Source organism: Dromaius novaehollandiae, chromosome 4, assembly GCF_036370855.1.
Source record: "Dromaius novaehollandiae isolate bDroNov1 chromosome 4, bDroNov1.hap1, whole genome shotgun sequence".
Classification (NCBI taxonomy): Eukaryota; Metazoa; Chordata; class Aves; order Casuariiformes; family Dromaiidae; genus Dromaius; species Dromaius novaehollandiae.
In genome coordinates, this window is record NC_088101.1 from 80,411,526 (window position 1) to 80,426,695 (window position 15,170).

At 36.5% G+C, this 15,170-nt stretch overlaps 1 protein-coding gene across 2 annotated transcripts in view; it reads right to left on the reverse strand.

Moving 5' to 3' along the window:
- The window catches only part of UVSSA (UV stimulated scaffold protein A), a 60,374-nt gene that overhangs the window by 25,760 nt on the left and 19,444 nt on the right, over positions 1-15,170 (reverse strand). For both annotated transcript variants that reach the window (XM_026112736.2, XM_026112735.2), the window contains one exon: positions 9,054-9,165. In XM_026112736.2, coding sequence (XP_025968521.2) covers positions 9,054-9,165 — 112 coding nt within the window. The remainder of the gene's footprint in view (positions 1-9,053; positions 9,166-15,170) is intronic.

Here is a 15,170-nt window from a genome sequence, read left to right on the forward strand (position 1 = left end):
ATAAAATTAGTTTTTGCTGACAAGATAAAGGGTTACTACGCAGACAACAGCAGTATTTGGATTGTATCTAATGGCACGGTAGGGTTTTTCTGTTTAAGACATACATGGCATTGAATGCAGTTTTAAAAGTAAAATTTATCTTAAGAATTCTGCTGCTCTGTGTATTCTCTGCAACAAAAGCACGGTACCTGGGTTAAAACTCTTCCAATAGCAGCTTTTAGGAAGAATCATAAAAAATGTTCAAAACCTCTTTTTTGTTTAAACTGACCAAATGGCACCTATTTGCCTGAAGCAATAAAGTAGACCGTGTTCACAAGATAAATCAATAGAAGGAAAGAGAGAGGCTGGGGTTTCAGCCGAAGTTAGGCTGCTGAATGCTGACATTATTGATTTTAGCTAGTTCAGCTGGGCTTGTAATTAAAATGTAAATTTGAGAAAGAGATTATGTCCTGACAGAAATGGTGGGATTAGGGGGAGATAAAAGCCCTTCAGTGAAAATTCAGAGAAAGAGCAAGCACAGGTTTCCTCAGCTGTGTGGATTTAGACAAAATCTAGCTACTTCAAATTCACTTAAGTTTAATTGAAAAAATGGAGATAGAATATAAACAAGTATTGTGGACTTCATCTTTCCTGAAAGAATATAATAATTTCTGTTTCCCATTTATTCAATCTTATTCAAGCCAAATATACATGATCTAGTATGGATACGTGATCTAGTATGGACACACTGCCAGAAGGTCAGGAAAATCTAGCAGTTCCGGTATAATATCACAGTAGAGAGTAAGTGGATAGATAAGAAGGAAAAAAAGTGAATATATAAGGATAAAAGTGAATATATTTTACTCAGCAACTACAATAAACTTCATTGTTAAGGGAAAAGAACTTTGCAAGTTTACTCTATACGGACTCATGGATCAGAGAGTTTAAGTCAACGTCAGTGGTATAGCTCCCAAATAGCTTCAGCATTTCAGGATCAGTCCTGCAATACCTATCCATGCATAAATGGATACGAACAAAAATGAACACAGACGTATGAACAAAAATTAACATAGTTGATCACATGGTAGGAAGACTTCACTATCTCTGAGGGTTCTGTTACTCATAAGGGATGAAGCTTCAAGTGAATTACACAAGTCACCCCTGACACATCTGATCTTTTATCACAAATTAAAAATATTCAGGTTTTTTAACTGTGAGCAAATTTCATCTCTACCTATAAAATAAGGCTCTTCTCTTGTTTGTACCTCTTCATCTTAAAGAACTCTAAAGTGGGAAAAAACAATTATAAAAATAGCAGCTATAAACAAAATCTAAAAAGTATCTTCAGTTCATACAGAGATAAGAAGGATAAAAACATTTAGCACTTATTATGGTAGAAAACTTCCCCTTTAATTTTAAAATTGTATGATAGACAATTCCCTTTCTTGCCCTCAAATGCCACAAAACGAACTGCTGTCCCTGGCTATTACGCAGTTCCTATGAAGTACATTGATATCAGAAACATCTCAGACAAATTATCATCATCTCGTTCAGTCACTATTAATTTCTAAGAATTTCAATGGTATCAAATACATCCCATGTCCTCTCACATTTTCATGGAACTTTATTTGCTTAAAAGGACCTTGCTTGAGAGCAAGGAAGGGTTTGTGTGATCTACCGATTAGGATGCATCAGAAGAAACATCTACAATCAATACTACTACATGCATGTAGAAGTATTTTCCTGGAGGTGTCAATCAAGTTTTTTGGTAAATATGCAAAGTTATCTTCATTCCAAATACTGGATTATAATAAATTTTACTCAATTATTGTCCTAACTGTAGCTATATAGAATATACATTTGCCTATGTACAGATATGTTCAAAACATGCTAATATAATGAGTCAATCTTCCTTGTACATTTACAATTAGATACTTCTAATGTTGTGTATGCTAAGAAAAATTGCAATCATGCAATACGAATATATTTGATTACAGCAGATCAGGGCTAAGGTCCTAACTTGAATGCTGAAAATCTGTTTTCTATATATTTATGGCAAATCAATGTATGCTATTTCACTCATAACTTGCATAACAATCCTAACATACTAACAACCCTAACTTGAATGCTAAATCCGTTATCTCTTTATTTATGGCAAATCAATCATATAACAACTGTCTTTTTTTTTTTTAAAGGATTTATAGCAATAGTAATAGAATCTTATTCTAAGTATTAGCCTCTTGCTCAGTGAGAGACAAACAACTGCGGTAACTGTACTTTCTTAATTTGTGAAAGGGGAAGCCAAATATCACAACGTAGTGAAAGCTGAAGGTAAGCAGATAAGTCTACCTGTCCTCTCCCCCTACAAAGCCTGTTTCAGGTTTTCCCATAAAGAAGTCAAGTACAATAGACAACTGCTTATGTAGCCTAACAAGAAGTAGCGTGATGTAATGGTGATAACGTAGTTCTAAGTCTCAAACTTGATTCCTGAGAACTATGTTTCACACGTTCTGACGTCTGAGGGTTTGCCTTCCTTGCGGTCTCCACGGAGCTGTTTTTCTGTGTAACACTGCTCTCCATATTCTCCACCCTCAGGAAGTTCCTGAGGTATGGAAAAACAGGCAAATCAAACCAAACTAGAGAGCCATTAGCCTTTTTAAAGCACAAGCCAGAAAATCTGAGAAATGTGTGCAATAAGAAAAGCTCAAGTATCATTTTTAATTCCCATTTAGCCAGCACATGAGTATCCATTTTGTGAGTCAGCAGCCAGCAGACTTCTTTAGACTCCTCAAACGATAACAGCATCAAAACCATTTGTTTGCATTACAACGAAGGTAGGGCACGATCACTTGGTTAGTTACAGTGATCTACACTTTTATGGCCCGTAGCTGATGAAAGCAATTTGTAACAATCTGCTCTTCAGGCATACACCCACCCCCTGAATAAATCCACTTTTCATTTTGTATGAGATATGGTGACACGTTAGCAACAGAAGCTGCTGTATTGATCTCGCACCGGCAGTCTCTTCCTTGCACTGACTCTTCCTTGAGCCATGTCTACTTCAACTTCATGGTCATCACCATGATAATCTAGCTCTCTCCAGTGAAAGTCCAAGTGTGACCAAAACCATACGGCCTTTAGAGCTATTGCAAAATGATTTTTATTAAAGTTCTTGAAAAATGCTTACCAGCAGGGAACCCCAATCAATCCAAATCACAGGCTACTAAACAAAATTTTTTCCTGAAAGACTGGAAAGCAAAGAAAGAAGTCTCTCTTTCATTCAGTATTTCAGAGATGTTTAGGTGCTGTAGTTACCAATGTAAGCTCAACACCAAGTGTTGGATTGGTGTTTCTTCTCCATGTTATCCATGCATATATATTATTTAAAAAAAAAAAAAAAAAAAAAAAAAAAGGAAGAGAAATCACAGAACTGAGGAAAACCTGTCTGGCAAATATGAATTAGTATTTAACAGCTGTAATTTGATTGTTAATTTGAACATGGAAGAATTCATTAACATTTTATTAAAACAACTTCATCTTCAAAGTTCTAAAACAAAGTTCTAAACAAAAAACCCACCCATGACTGACACTTTTGTTATACATAACACGGCAAAAATAATAGATAATCATTCTGTATCAACTAAATCTGTCAGATGCCTGTATGGAGAGAAAGAGACCAGCAAGAAAGACTATTTTTTCCATAGGTCAAAATAAGCGGCTTCTGTTTTACTTCATGAACACTTGCATGAATGCTCTTTTTGTCACATTTAGCTTTAAATCTTTTACATATGACAACAAAACAGCTTTTTATGGGAGAAGCTTCATATAGATGTAGGATAAATGAACGGATTATTATTGTATGCAATAATTCACATTGTTTTCCTACTTCTGTGCTTTTATAACTACTGCATCAAAAAGGAAGCAGGTAAATAACAGCTAGGAAGGAATCAGCACAGAAACTATACAGCCATACCTTTGGTTAGCCAACATACAAGGCTTAAAGTTCAGTGCCACTGTTTGCAGCGTGACACAGGTGAAAGGGTATTCTAGACCACACAAACAAAAACATTTTGAAGCATTTAGAAAATCTGTTATGTAGGGAATAAAAGAATAATTAATTTTTCTATTTTTATCTCTAATGGTGACAGTTCTATTATATTCCACATTTCTGAGGCAGTTTTGTTTTTAATCAGTGTAAGGACAAAACTTGATAACCAGAGTAGACTGCTTCCATGCTCATACTCCCAAGTCAGGTAGCTTCCTCATATCTCCACTTGTAAAGTGGTAATACCACTTCCCTGTACCTCAAAGTAATACTGCATGAGTAAATTCATTAATGCGTGCATTGGGACACAGACAAGAATTACAAATAACCTATTAGGGAGAAAGCTCAAATGGTAAAGAGAAAGCCTATTAGCACATTGATATTACATAATTAGAATGGGACTCAGCTTTCAGTCTCAAACACTCATTTTTGTATCTAAACATAGGTGCCTGAATTCCTACTACAGTAAATGGAAATCTATTCAACATAAGCAGCGGGGTCTGGAGAGCTAACACACACCTATATTTTGTAACTGGAACTGCTCCCCAGACTCTGTTGGCCTCGCTAAGGTACAAGTAGCAGAGAGAACGGTTGATGGTGCTAGGAACTAGATCCGAAAACTGTTCGCTCTTTACACAGAAAAGCACATCTCTCAAACCAAGCCACTTCTGCATGTGGTTCACAGCTCAGCTTCAATGATGCCCAAACAACCAGGGGAATAAGAGAGGGCAGGAAGGAATATCTCACCCTAGTGTCAGCACCAAATTCTATGACTGTCACAAGAAGCCTGTCCCAAACAGCATAGGTCTGTCCTTCACCTTATCCATCATGGGGCTTTAAGCCATTGCAACCAACAGCTAAATAGCAAAGGCTGTAATGTGGGAAATCACAAGTGGACACAGGATTTTATCTGCCCCTAGGCCTGCTTTGAAATAATACCTCAATTTTTAAGTGGTCAGCAGTACTAGCCCTACAAAGCAAAGTCACTCTTCAACAGAAGCAGGTAACATTGGCGCAGAGTCCTGAGAACTGGAGTAACCTTATGGAAATTATTTTCAGAGCTGCTGCTCTTTCAGCCAAACACTCTCTTTAGCAACATAACGCATCTAAAGCGGCTCTGTGGTACCACAGGATGGCTGGTTTCTTGTCTCCTGCAGACATCAGGTGCAAGTGTAAATAAGGATTATACAAATGGGAGGTCGTTAAAAGTCTGGTAATGCTAATTTGGCATGACACCCCTAATGGGTTATATCTTCACACTTCAGTTATCTAATCACCTAAATTCTTTCAACAAATTTACATTTCATCTTACACATGGAGATTCAAATTGACTTGTTTAATTCTCCCTCCATCCAAACTGTACCCATGCTCAGCTCATCTTACATATTGAAAATCATTAACAATTTGGGGGTCATCGTCATCAGCTACATATACACATACACACAGACATTACACGTGTGTATGTATTTATGCATACAAAACCTCCGTCTCCAAATATCTTCCCTTCACACAGACGTTTCAGACCTCAAGAGAATCACAAATATGTATATCATCAAAAATAGCATCTGAACTTGAAATTTATTTTGCTGGTAGAATACTTTCATTTTCTTGAGAAGTGAAAGGAAATAAAGTGACTTTTAAATCAGTTATCTAAATGTCACATTTCAAGGTAGTTCCATGGCCATGTTTTACATCTTTGTCTTACTGTTTAGTATAAAAAATTTAATCTGAGGAGCTGTTAAATTTTCCTGCTTTGTTCATGTAAAGTAACATGAGGAAAAGCCTTTGATTTTTTCACACCTTCTACATAACAGTCAGAATAGATTTAAGGTGAAGGTTTAATGTTTCAGTTAAGACATTCACTCAGACTTCTAGATTATTAGCGAGTCCTTGCAAACTAAACATGAACTACATAAATGTAGCAAAACAATACTTGGATCATATTAAGGTGCAGCTAACTGCACTGCTAACTGCACTTGTACGTGGCACAAACAATCTTGTTTATGTAGATAGCTGACCTTCTAACACAGCTAAGTCTCCATGGTAGCATATGACCATGAAGTCAATTTATTCTCATGTATTTTACTTTGACAATTCACTCTCCTAAACAAAAATGTGCCATAAGGATGCTTAGTTTGTTTTCTTTCTCATTATAAATATAAGCATAACTGAAGCCAGAAGAGCAAATACAGTTCTCAATTTTACTTCTACAGACCTGAAGTAATTACACAGAAGTCAGTTGATTTATGCTATAGTTATACAGTGGCCTCTAAAAATAGAATTTGAACTAGTAACCGACAAGTTGGTTCAAGAAAGCAGTTAAGTACATAAAGATGGAAGAAAGCACGTGCATAAAAGATTGCCTGAATAGATATTCTTTCCTGAAGTGGGAGCCTATGTAGTTATTTTAAATGGCAGCAAAAAAACTAAATTCCTTCAGGAACATCAAGAACTGTTCACGTTTCAAATTTTTTTTTTAAACAAACATATCAAATAAAGAACAAGCAAGCATGACCATTAGCTCCCACATAACTACATGCATACAAAAGATGAGATAGGTTTTATTTTCTGACTGTTTGGGCTTCTTCAATATAAAGTACGTGCCTATTAGCAATAGTTTAAATATAAATTGGGAATTTCTTAATCCACTGTCTACAGATTCTTATAGCTTCCTTGGGTAGATAATACACCCCTGAGAAGTGATTGGGTAGTAAGTTACAATAAGTTTATTCTCTTATCCTTCTCCAAGAGGAAGCATTCAAAGGGCAGCAATGTACTGGTGGTTTGACACAGAGTGGTAAGATGGTTAATTTTTTAAAATGTGAATGTGTCTCATGCATGTGAGAGAGACAGGGAAGGAAAGGGAGACAAACAAGGGAAAGAAGTACAGTTCACTTCCAGTGGAAGCTGACAAGAAATAACTAGAACTTCCCTGAGTTAGGACTCATCAGGCTGCTGTTATGAAAAAATAAAGTTCCAGTCCCTGGAACTAGTAAGAAAAAGACCAGTTTGGCACAAGGAGTACTGCCAAAGGAAGAAAAAAAACATAAAGGACCATGGCTATCTTAGTGACCAACTTCCTTTGCTCATTTACTTATTTTCATTATTAATGTTTTTGGACTCTTTCTCACTAGCCACATACGCTTAAGATGCTGTTCGGGAAGGCTGCTAGCCCTCTCTTCCATTACACTCTCTTCGGCCTGCCCGTTGTTAGCAGTAATTAGAACTTACACAGTGTTTATTTGAAGACTGAGGCAGCTGGATTAGCCAACATATACTGGTATAATTTTAATCAAAATATAACAATTTTTTTCCATGAACAAAAGGGTAAAAGTTGCCCAGTTCCTATGTGTTTGTGTCCTACAGCCCTACGCCACTGTCCTGTGTTCTCTCCAGATGAATACGTCCAGCTCCCATTTCAACCTCATCACTGTCTCAATAGTCCAGTTCCACTTCATCTTCCCCAAGTATTGGTTGGACAAAATATGTGCCTGTGGCTTGTTTCAAGCAACGCATGCGCAAAAAAGTCATTCAAGTCAAACCACAAAAAACAGTCGTCTGCTCACCAGGGCACTGATTTAGTTTCAATCCTCTGTACAGTTGCTAATTTCTGTACTCTTTAAAGGAATGTAGGAACTGAGGCATTTATCTCCTCCAATCAAACTGGAACCGCCAGTTGGACTTATTGCAAGTCCTTAGGAGGGGAAAATAGACACATATACAATATGATCAATGCAGAGCTTACTTCCTAGGGTACCAAAGTGTCTTGACAGAGAAAGTCTAGATAGGGTAAGTTTGACTGAGGCTCTATGAGGACCTCATATCAGGAGAGGTCCTTGAGCTGATCCCAGTCACTGCAGAATATTACTGACCACCCTCTCACTGTCTGTAGGCAATTCTGATGGCAGAAGACAGTCCAAAAGGTTACTCTAGCCATATCTTTTTGGGTTTACACAGGCACACCCCTTAGTTTTACCAAAAAGAAACAATTGGCTTATTCAGGTAAAAGCTGCAGCCTGGCTTCTGTGACGTGAACGGCATAAGCTAAAAAAAAGTATGAACAGGAGTGAAAAAGGCAACATAACCCAAGCAATACTTTTTAAGTCAAAACAATTCTTACATGAAAAGCTATGATGAAATAAAGGAGAAAAACTTATTACAGTGTCTAAGGTTTTTAACTTTTACTTGATGGCAGCCGCTTTCTTTTTCTCTACAATGTATTAAAGCTTCTAATCCTTAAAATGCACCATGCTACACAGAGGCAAAGCTGCAGACACTTAATAAGCTACATGTACAAAGGACAAGGAGTAATGCACTGAAATTTAATTATTTTAGATGAACTTTCGCCAGTGACTCTCCTCTCAATTTCACAAGAACACATTACAAGTACAGACTTATTTCAAAAAAAATTTTAGAATGTATTAAAAGAAGGCTTGCTTCACTTAAATGAAGCAGACAAGACCAAGATTATGTTTTGTCATCTGGTATGTGCTCAGTGGCTAGAATTCTACACTTAAAGGCTGAGCTCCATTTAACTTCTTGTGACAATGACAGCACCATCAAAAGGAAAGCCTATGTTCTCAGCTGTAAATTGGCCACCTTATGGGAGGAAGTGGCTGCATATTGGCTATTAATGCAGGGAACAGTACAAAATCTTACCCCATCTCACCAGACTGTTACCAGTATTTCTAATATCCTGGCTCATTTATAGATACACTTCGCAATCCCTTCACTCTAAGTATATCTTTAGCACACATATAAACACATACAGAGCTGCTTCTTGCTCTAAACTAACAGTGGGACATGATGGAATGAAATAAGCTTCTAGTCTCAGTTGCTTTTGCTCCTAGAAAGTATTTGTTTATCTAGAGCCAATCGCTGCTCTCCTATCTCCGTAATGACTTCCTCATAGCAGTCAGAGAGATTACCCACACCAGTGATCACTTTATTACTTCATAATGGCTGTTTATTTACTTTACTGCAGCAGTAACATGCAGGGATAAAGCTTTTCACAGCTGGGCAAACTCACCATATTCCTTACGCAGGTGGTCTGGAATGTAGGGCTCATAACCTTCCTTCTCAGGGACCTCCACAAACTCATCATCTTCGTTGTCATCATCATCATCGTCTGAGGCTTTCATCTACAGAGAGAGTGGGTTTTTTTTTTTTTTTTATTAATGTTAAGACTGTTTTTCATTCCCCTCCACACTGAAAATATTTTGCAGACATCATGACAGCCCTACTGAGGCTACTCTTATGCCAAAAGTATTTCACTAATTATGTATTTAATCTTTATCTAAGATTAGACCTTTGCTTAACGTTTTATCTCTAAAGCCATACTCTATCCTAAAGTATAAAAGAGGCTTTAAAGAAGAGATCCATTACTCCACATACAGCTGGTGAAGTCTGAGAAAGTGTGAACCTATAAAATACAACTGAGGAACCTTAAAATAACATTAAGATTTTTGACTTGATAAGCAAATCAGAGCCTTATCTCTTCTTTGTTCCATTTCACTCCTTTGGGTGCACCCTAACAGTCTGTGGCATGCTACATACTCTCACCGACTGTTTAAGGGCTCAAAAACACAGAGGAAGCAAACAGGAAGGGAGCTGATGGACTGGCACGCTCAATTCTGACAAAAGCACGAACAGTCAGATTTGTCTTTATACCACAATGATTCACTGTGTTTCTTCATAGCAGCACTCAAAATACTTCCATACATTCATTTCTTAACTAACTTTGTAAATCTCAATCATTTATACCATTAGACTGCACAGATTACTGCGTACAAGACCAGCAAAACAGGATTTTTAAAATGTGCACTTAAATCTGTATAGCATTCTGAAATGGAGTATCTATGACTAGCCAAAAAATAAAAATAGAGTTCCTACCAATTAACTAGGGCAATTAATTCATGTAAGTGGTTTCCCATATTTCATTTCAGCTAACCACTACTGTGTACATACCAGCAAGCCTCTAAAATTTTTCCTCAGTTTGTTTCCTACCTGAAAATGCATGTTTCTGCTAGAATGCACGTAAGCTAAAAACATCTGTGCCACCTCAGACATGGTTTGTATTATCAGAGTTTTAAAATCCCAAATGCTGACTACCCTAAAAACACAGCAACGTTGGAGGTTTTATGCTCTATTTCTTTTGCCTAACTTGGGAGTTACCTGATCCTTAACAACAACATAATTAGCAAATTACTGTGTTTACTATGAACTTTTATAGTCCGGGAAACAATCTAGGATATCCACTAAAAGCAGCCTTACCACAGAGCTCACTATCACTCTTTTTCAACTTCACTGCAACAAGCCAACACAATAGGTAAGCAATAGCATAATTTTTATTTTCAGCCTTGTTCTTTACTTCTCCTACTGCATCTGACTCATGTTGATGTTCCTATCAACTACTCACTGTTACAAGCACTAGAGGATACTGCAGGTTTTGCCTGCAGCAGAATTTTCCCAATTTAATTCACTACTCTAATCATGTGTCACAGCTGCACAGCTGAGTTCCTTTAAATCATACATACACTCTGAAGCCACAAAACCTAGAAACCAACCTTGGTTTACTGAGTGTGGTTAACAAATAAGTAAATAACAGCATTTCTTTTTGGTCAGTATTACTTGCAAGCTGGATTGAAATTTTTTACCAATAAACAACATTAATATTAATATATGCTTTAACAGATAATGAATGGATAGTGCAAGTTAGAAGCAGGATTTTTCCATTTGTTAAAAAAACAAACAAACAAACAAAAAAACCAAAACACTTTGATTAAAGAAAGCTGCAGTTCTAAGCTAAAAAATTACTGTCCTGAAGAACAGAGTGGGTTTACTAGGGTGTCTTTACCAGAGACTGTCTAATTATTCTTCATTTTAAAGTAGTATCCCAGCATAATCTTCTCTGAAAATAACCTGTTGTTAAAGACAACCACAATGTAGTCTCTCCAGCCAAGCTATCGCTTCCTCTAATCAGCAGATAAACAGAGTTGCCAATCTCCCAGCCATGCTGTAGGATCCTGCATCATCCTAGCAAACTTTTTGTTTCCCACCACAATCATTTTTCCTCATCTAAAGGAAAGAGGCAATACAGGCCCGAGCTGGCACGGCCAAGACAGATACACGCTGAACCTGACCTCCACAAGAGAAATCAAAATAAAGTTCTAATGTAAAGAAAGGGTCAAATGCTCTACTACAAATCACAAACTTGCAAAGGCACCAGACATGAAAGCAGCACATCTGTAATAAACAGCAGCTTTTAGAAGACCTTTCTGATGACCTTTAGAAAGGAAAAAAAAACACACAGGTTTTGTACTCTGTACAATAGAAAAGGGCTAGAGACTGATGAGAAACTAGTTTGTATTTTGGTTTCAAAATTCTGCTGGTGTTGTCACTCCCTTTTTATCTGTTACGGGCAATTTAGTTAAGTTCAGAAATTACATCCACTCCTATTTCTCCAGCCAGAAGCAGGACATCATCACATTTTACATACTCATGTTCTATTCCTGATTTAGCTATTAAAAAGATTACACCAACCTAAAACTTGTCATGGATGATCTTAATCTACAGCTTTAGTCCAGAAGGCAAAAACAGTTTAACTTCTACATCATAAAATGGGGAAAGTAATTTCAGTGTATTTCTACAGTTTTTACTCAGAAGTAGCCTGTGTACACATAGGAAGCAACAGGTTTACAGAACTGAGAAATAACCGCAAACTAGTAAGAAAAAGAAAACTCAGTTCAGACTTACCATTTAACTGAAATCACCAAATGGTATCTAAGATATAGTGCTTGTATAATATGAGTACTCAATGCACGTGACACATCTGAGAGCACTGCAAAGAAGCCAGGCGAGTACTATCCTGACTTGAAATTTCCCCTAATTTGTTGATATGCTGTTGGAGGCACTTAGCTCTCTTTATATATTAATATACCAAAATGAAGTGGGCTTCACTAACCCTCAGCTTGAGAACTGAATCAGAAACAACTTTACTATGTACCTGCATGGTCTAAAACTTCAAAGCATGTGAAAAGCCTGAGAGAGAAAAGGCATAATCAGATGCAAATTCACTTTGTTTAGGTACAACCCATGAGCTGTGCGTTCAGCTACTATAGAAAACATTAATCATAGGAAACTGTAATTTTTGTTATCAGTCTAACACTAATCAAAAGGGAAACCTGTCACTACCGCTGACCTGTGAAACGTCCCAATTATACTCTTTGGAAATGACAGGAGCACTTAACTTCCTCACTGAGTAAATGACGACAATCAATCAAGTTTGAATAACAATGAGCCACGGAGCTGAAAATTATTTTTTGTATAGAATCTCCCCAGGAATTTATGAAAGGTGAAAAGCAACCCAAGGTTTTAGGGGCATTATGGCTTTCAGCTAGTGCAGTGCATATCAAACACTAAACAGAATTTATGTGTTTTAATTTTCTAAAAGGTAGATGTGGACTTGGTGCTACAATGCATAACATATAATGCCAGATTTTAAATATGGGGGTCATTTTCATAAAATATTATGCTTATTGTTCACACCCTTGAATTTCACTGGGGTCTTTTATTAAATCTGGATTTCCTGTTTAAAAAAAACCAAACTGCTTAGCTAACTATCAGGAATTAAGCCCTCTTTTCCCCTCAAAGGGACATAAAATCTTTATTTTGATATCACCTTTAACATGATAACTTATTTTCCTTTCTGTTCTCAAATATGAAAGCCATCACTGCTGAAAATTCAAAAGTTGCACAGGATCAGTGGCTAGTTGTATCTTGATTTACTTCATTCCAGTGATACTTCATCAGAAGCATCCCATTTACGCTGGCATCCCGCTCCCTTTCTGTGAAACGGAGGAGAGCTCATGGGCAATATTATTACAGTCAGAAAAGTCACTTTTTTTAATTCCAATTTTCAAACATCAAGAAAGTTCCAAAACAAACTCTACAAACGCAGTATGAAAGTTCAACCACCCGTTCTCTGCTTTGCCTTTACAGGTAAACCTTTTTCAGGCAACCAAAAAAAAAAAAAAACTCAACTACCAAAAATCCATGATTTTTTTTGGAAAAATAAATATTTAGAACAATATCTTAAGAGGTAGAATTAGTTACAGTACTTTAGGAATGAGCAGTTAGGCATTCGCAAACAATAAAAACAAGACAATAATAAAACAAGCAATTTACCATTTCTAACACTCCATATATGAAGCAAAGTACAAGCTCAAGTGATAAAAACTTTTCTTGTAGTATACAGGATTAAACACCTTTACAAATAGTCATGCTACTGGTTGTTTCTCAATAACCTGTCAAAGAATGTGGAAAAAAAAGTCTGTTCTCAATCATTCCCAATTATCAGGCGATACCATGCAAGTCACCAGCACAGTTTGGCACTTCTTGATAATCTTATTGGAGATGAAGGGTGAACTACGTTCTCTCTAACACTAGCGGATGGTCCATTTAAAGGCAGACCTGACAGATCCTGAGACATCTGAGGCTACTTGCACCATCATTGCTCATTAAGTAAGCGTTTGATGGAGAATCAAAGTTTTTCAGTTCAGTGTTAATCTGCTCCGCAACAACACTGAAATTTGCTTGCATATATATGAATGTATTTGCTTGCATGTATATGAATGTATATGAAATACATTTTTAATACATTTCTAAAGTAGCAGAATTACTGACTAGATCTCTCACTGCCAGAGGAAGCCTCATTTTAGCTAACCAGTTTCTAGATTCTTGGTGTGAACATATCTGTGTATGAGAATACAGAAAAAAAAAAAAAAAAAAAAAGCAGAATATAAACATGCGTTATTTTCATTGATAGGATTAGAACAGAATATGGGGTTTGAATACTGTCTCCCCAATTCTCCTAACTTTCATTAAAAAAGGACTTTAAATAGTGCTGACTTTTCCAGGTAGACAAGTGTACTCAGACCATTTGTTTCCTAACCCATAAAAAAGAAAACTCCCCAAAATCCAGATGTTTCCTTCTCAAACTCCATCTTATAAAAAATCAGTACTTAAAACAGATAGTGATGCCAGCAGAAATACAATCATATCTTCTACTTTGGAGTTCTTACTCTGATGCCTCCAGCTGTTAGTGTACTTCAGTGTAACCACACGTCCAGTTAAAAGCCTTGCTCATTCATCCTCATCAGTAATGACTGCAAAAAACTCCACCCACTACACAACACTTGGAAAGATATAAAGAAAAACCTTTGGTCCTTTTTCCAGTTTTATACAAATTGATTACTACATTCTGTTAAGAGGATTTAAAAATCTGAGCCTCTGCAATCATAATTAAAACAAGCAATAAAATGACTGAAATATACAATGCAATCAGTTTATAGGACTAGATATACAGCATTTACTAATTATTTTAGAAAAAGAAGGAAGAGAATAGATAGCACACGAAGGAGTCATATCTACTTACTAAACCACCACTAGCAAACTACAGCTGGGACCATTAAATAAATTTTGTATGGTCTAATTAACTTGGTTTGCAATCTCAATTACTTTTCACCCAAGAAATCACTTTTGTTCAGTTTTATGTGTGTCTGTTTCCCTTAAAAAAAAAATGATGTAAGGCATCCTCAGACAAGTGAACTCTAAACTTCATTTGTCTTTCAGCAGGCTTGATGGCTATGCATTTAAAAACCCATTCTATCTTATAAACTAAAAATTAAATGTACTCAGCTGTGATGGTCGTCATTGCATCTGCTATTTATATGCTAATACCCTCACTGGAAGATCTTGCAAATTATTCCACCATGCCAATATCTCATGTGCATCTACTCAAAGCCAACTAAGTATTTTTCTAGAGGCAGAAGATTTTGGTTAGGGAACCAGAATATTTATCACAGGACAACCTAGTTAAAGGGACAGCTTCAAACAAACAGATTTTTTTATTCAACCACAACACAAAACTTATCTCAGTCACCTTAAACAAAATTTGGAGATATTCTGCATAACCAAAGACGGAATGGGTAAAAATAATTTCTCCAGTACCAGTAATAGAAACTGCCTAGTCAAACAATATCTCTTAAACTTAATGACTTTTACAAGGTCCTCCTAATCCATCCTTTTATATTATCCAACACAGGATGAAAAAGAAATAAATGCTGGCATTTTGACAGATTTCAGA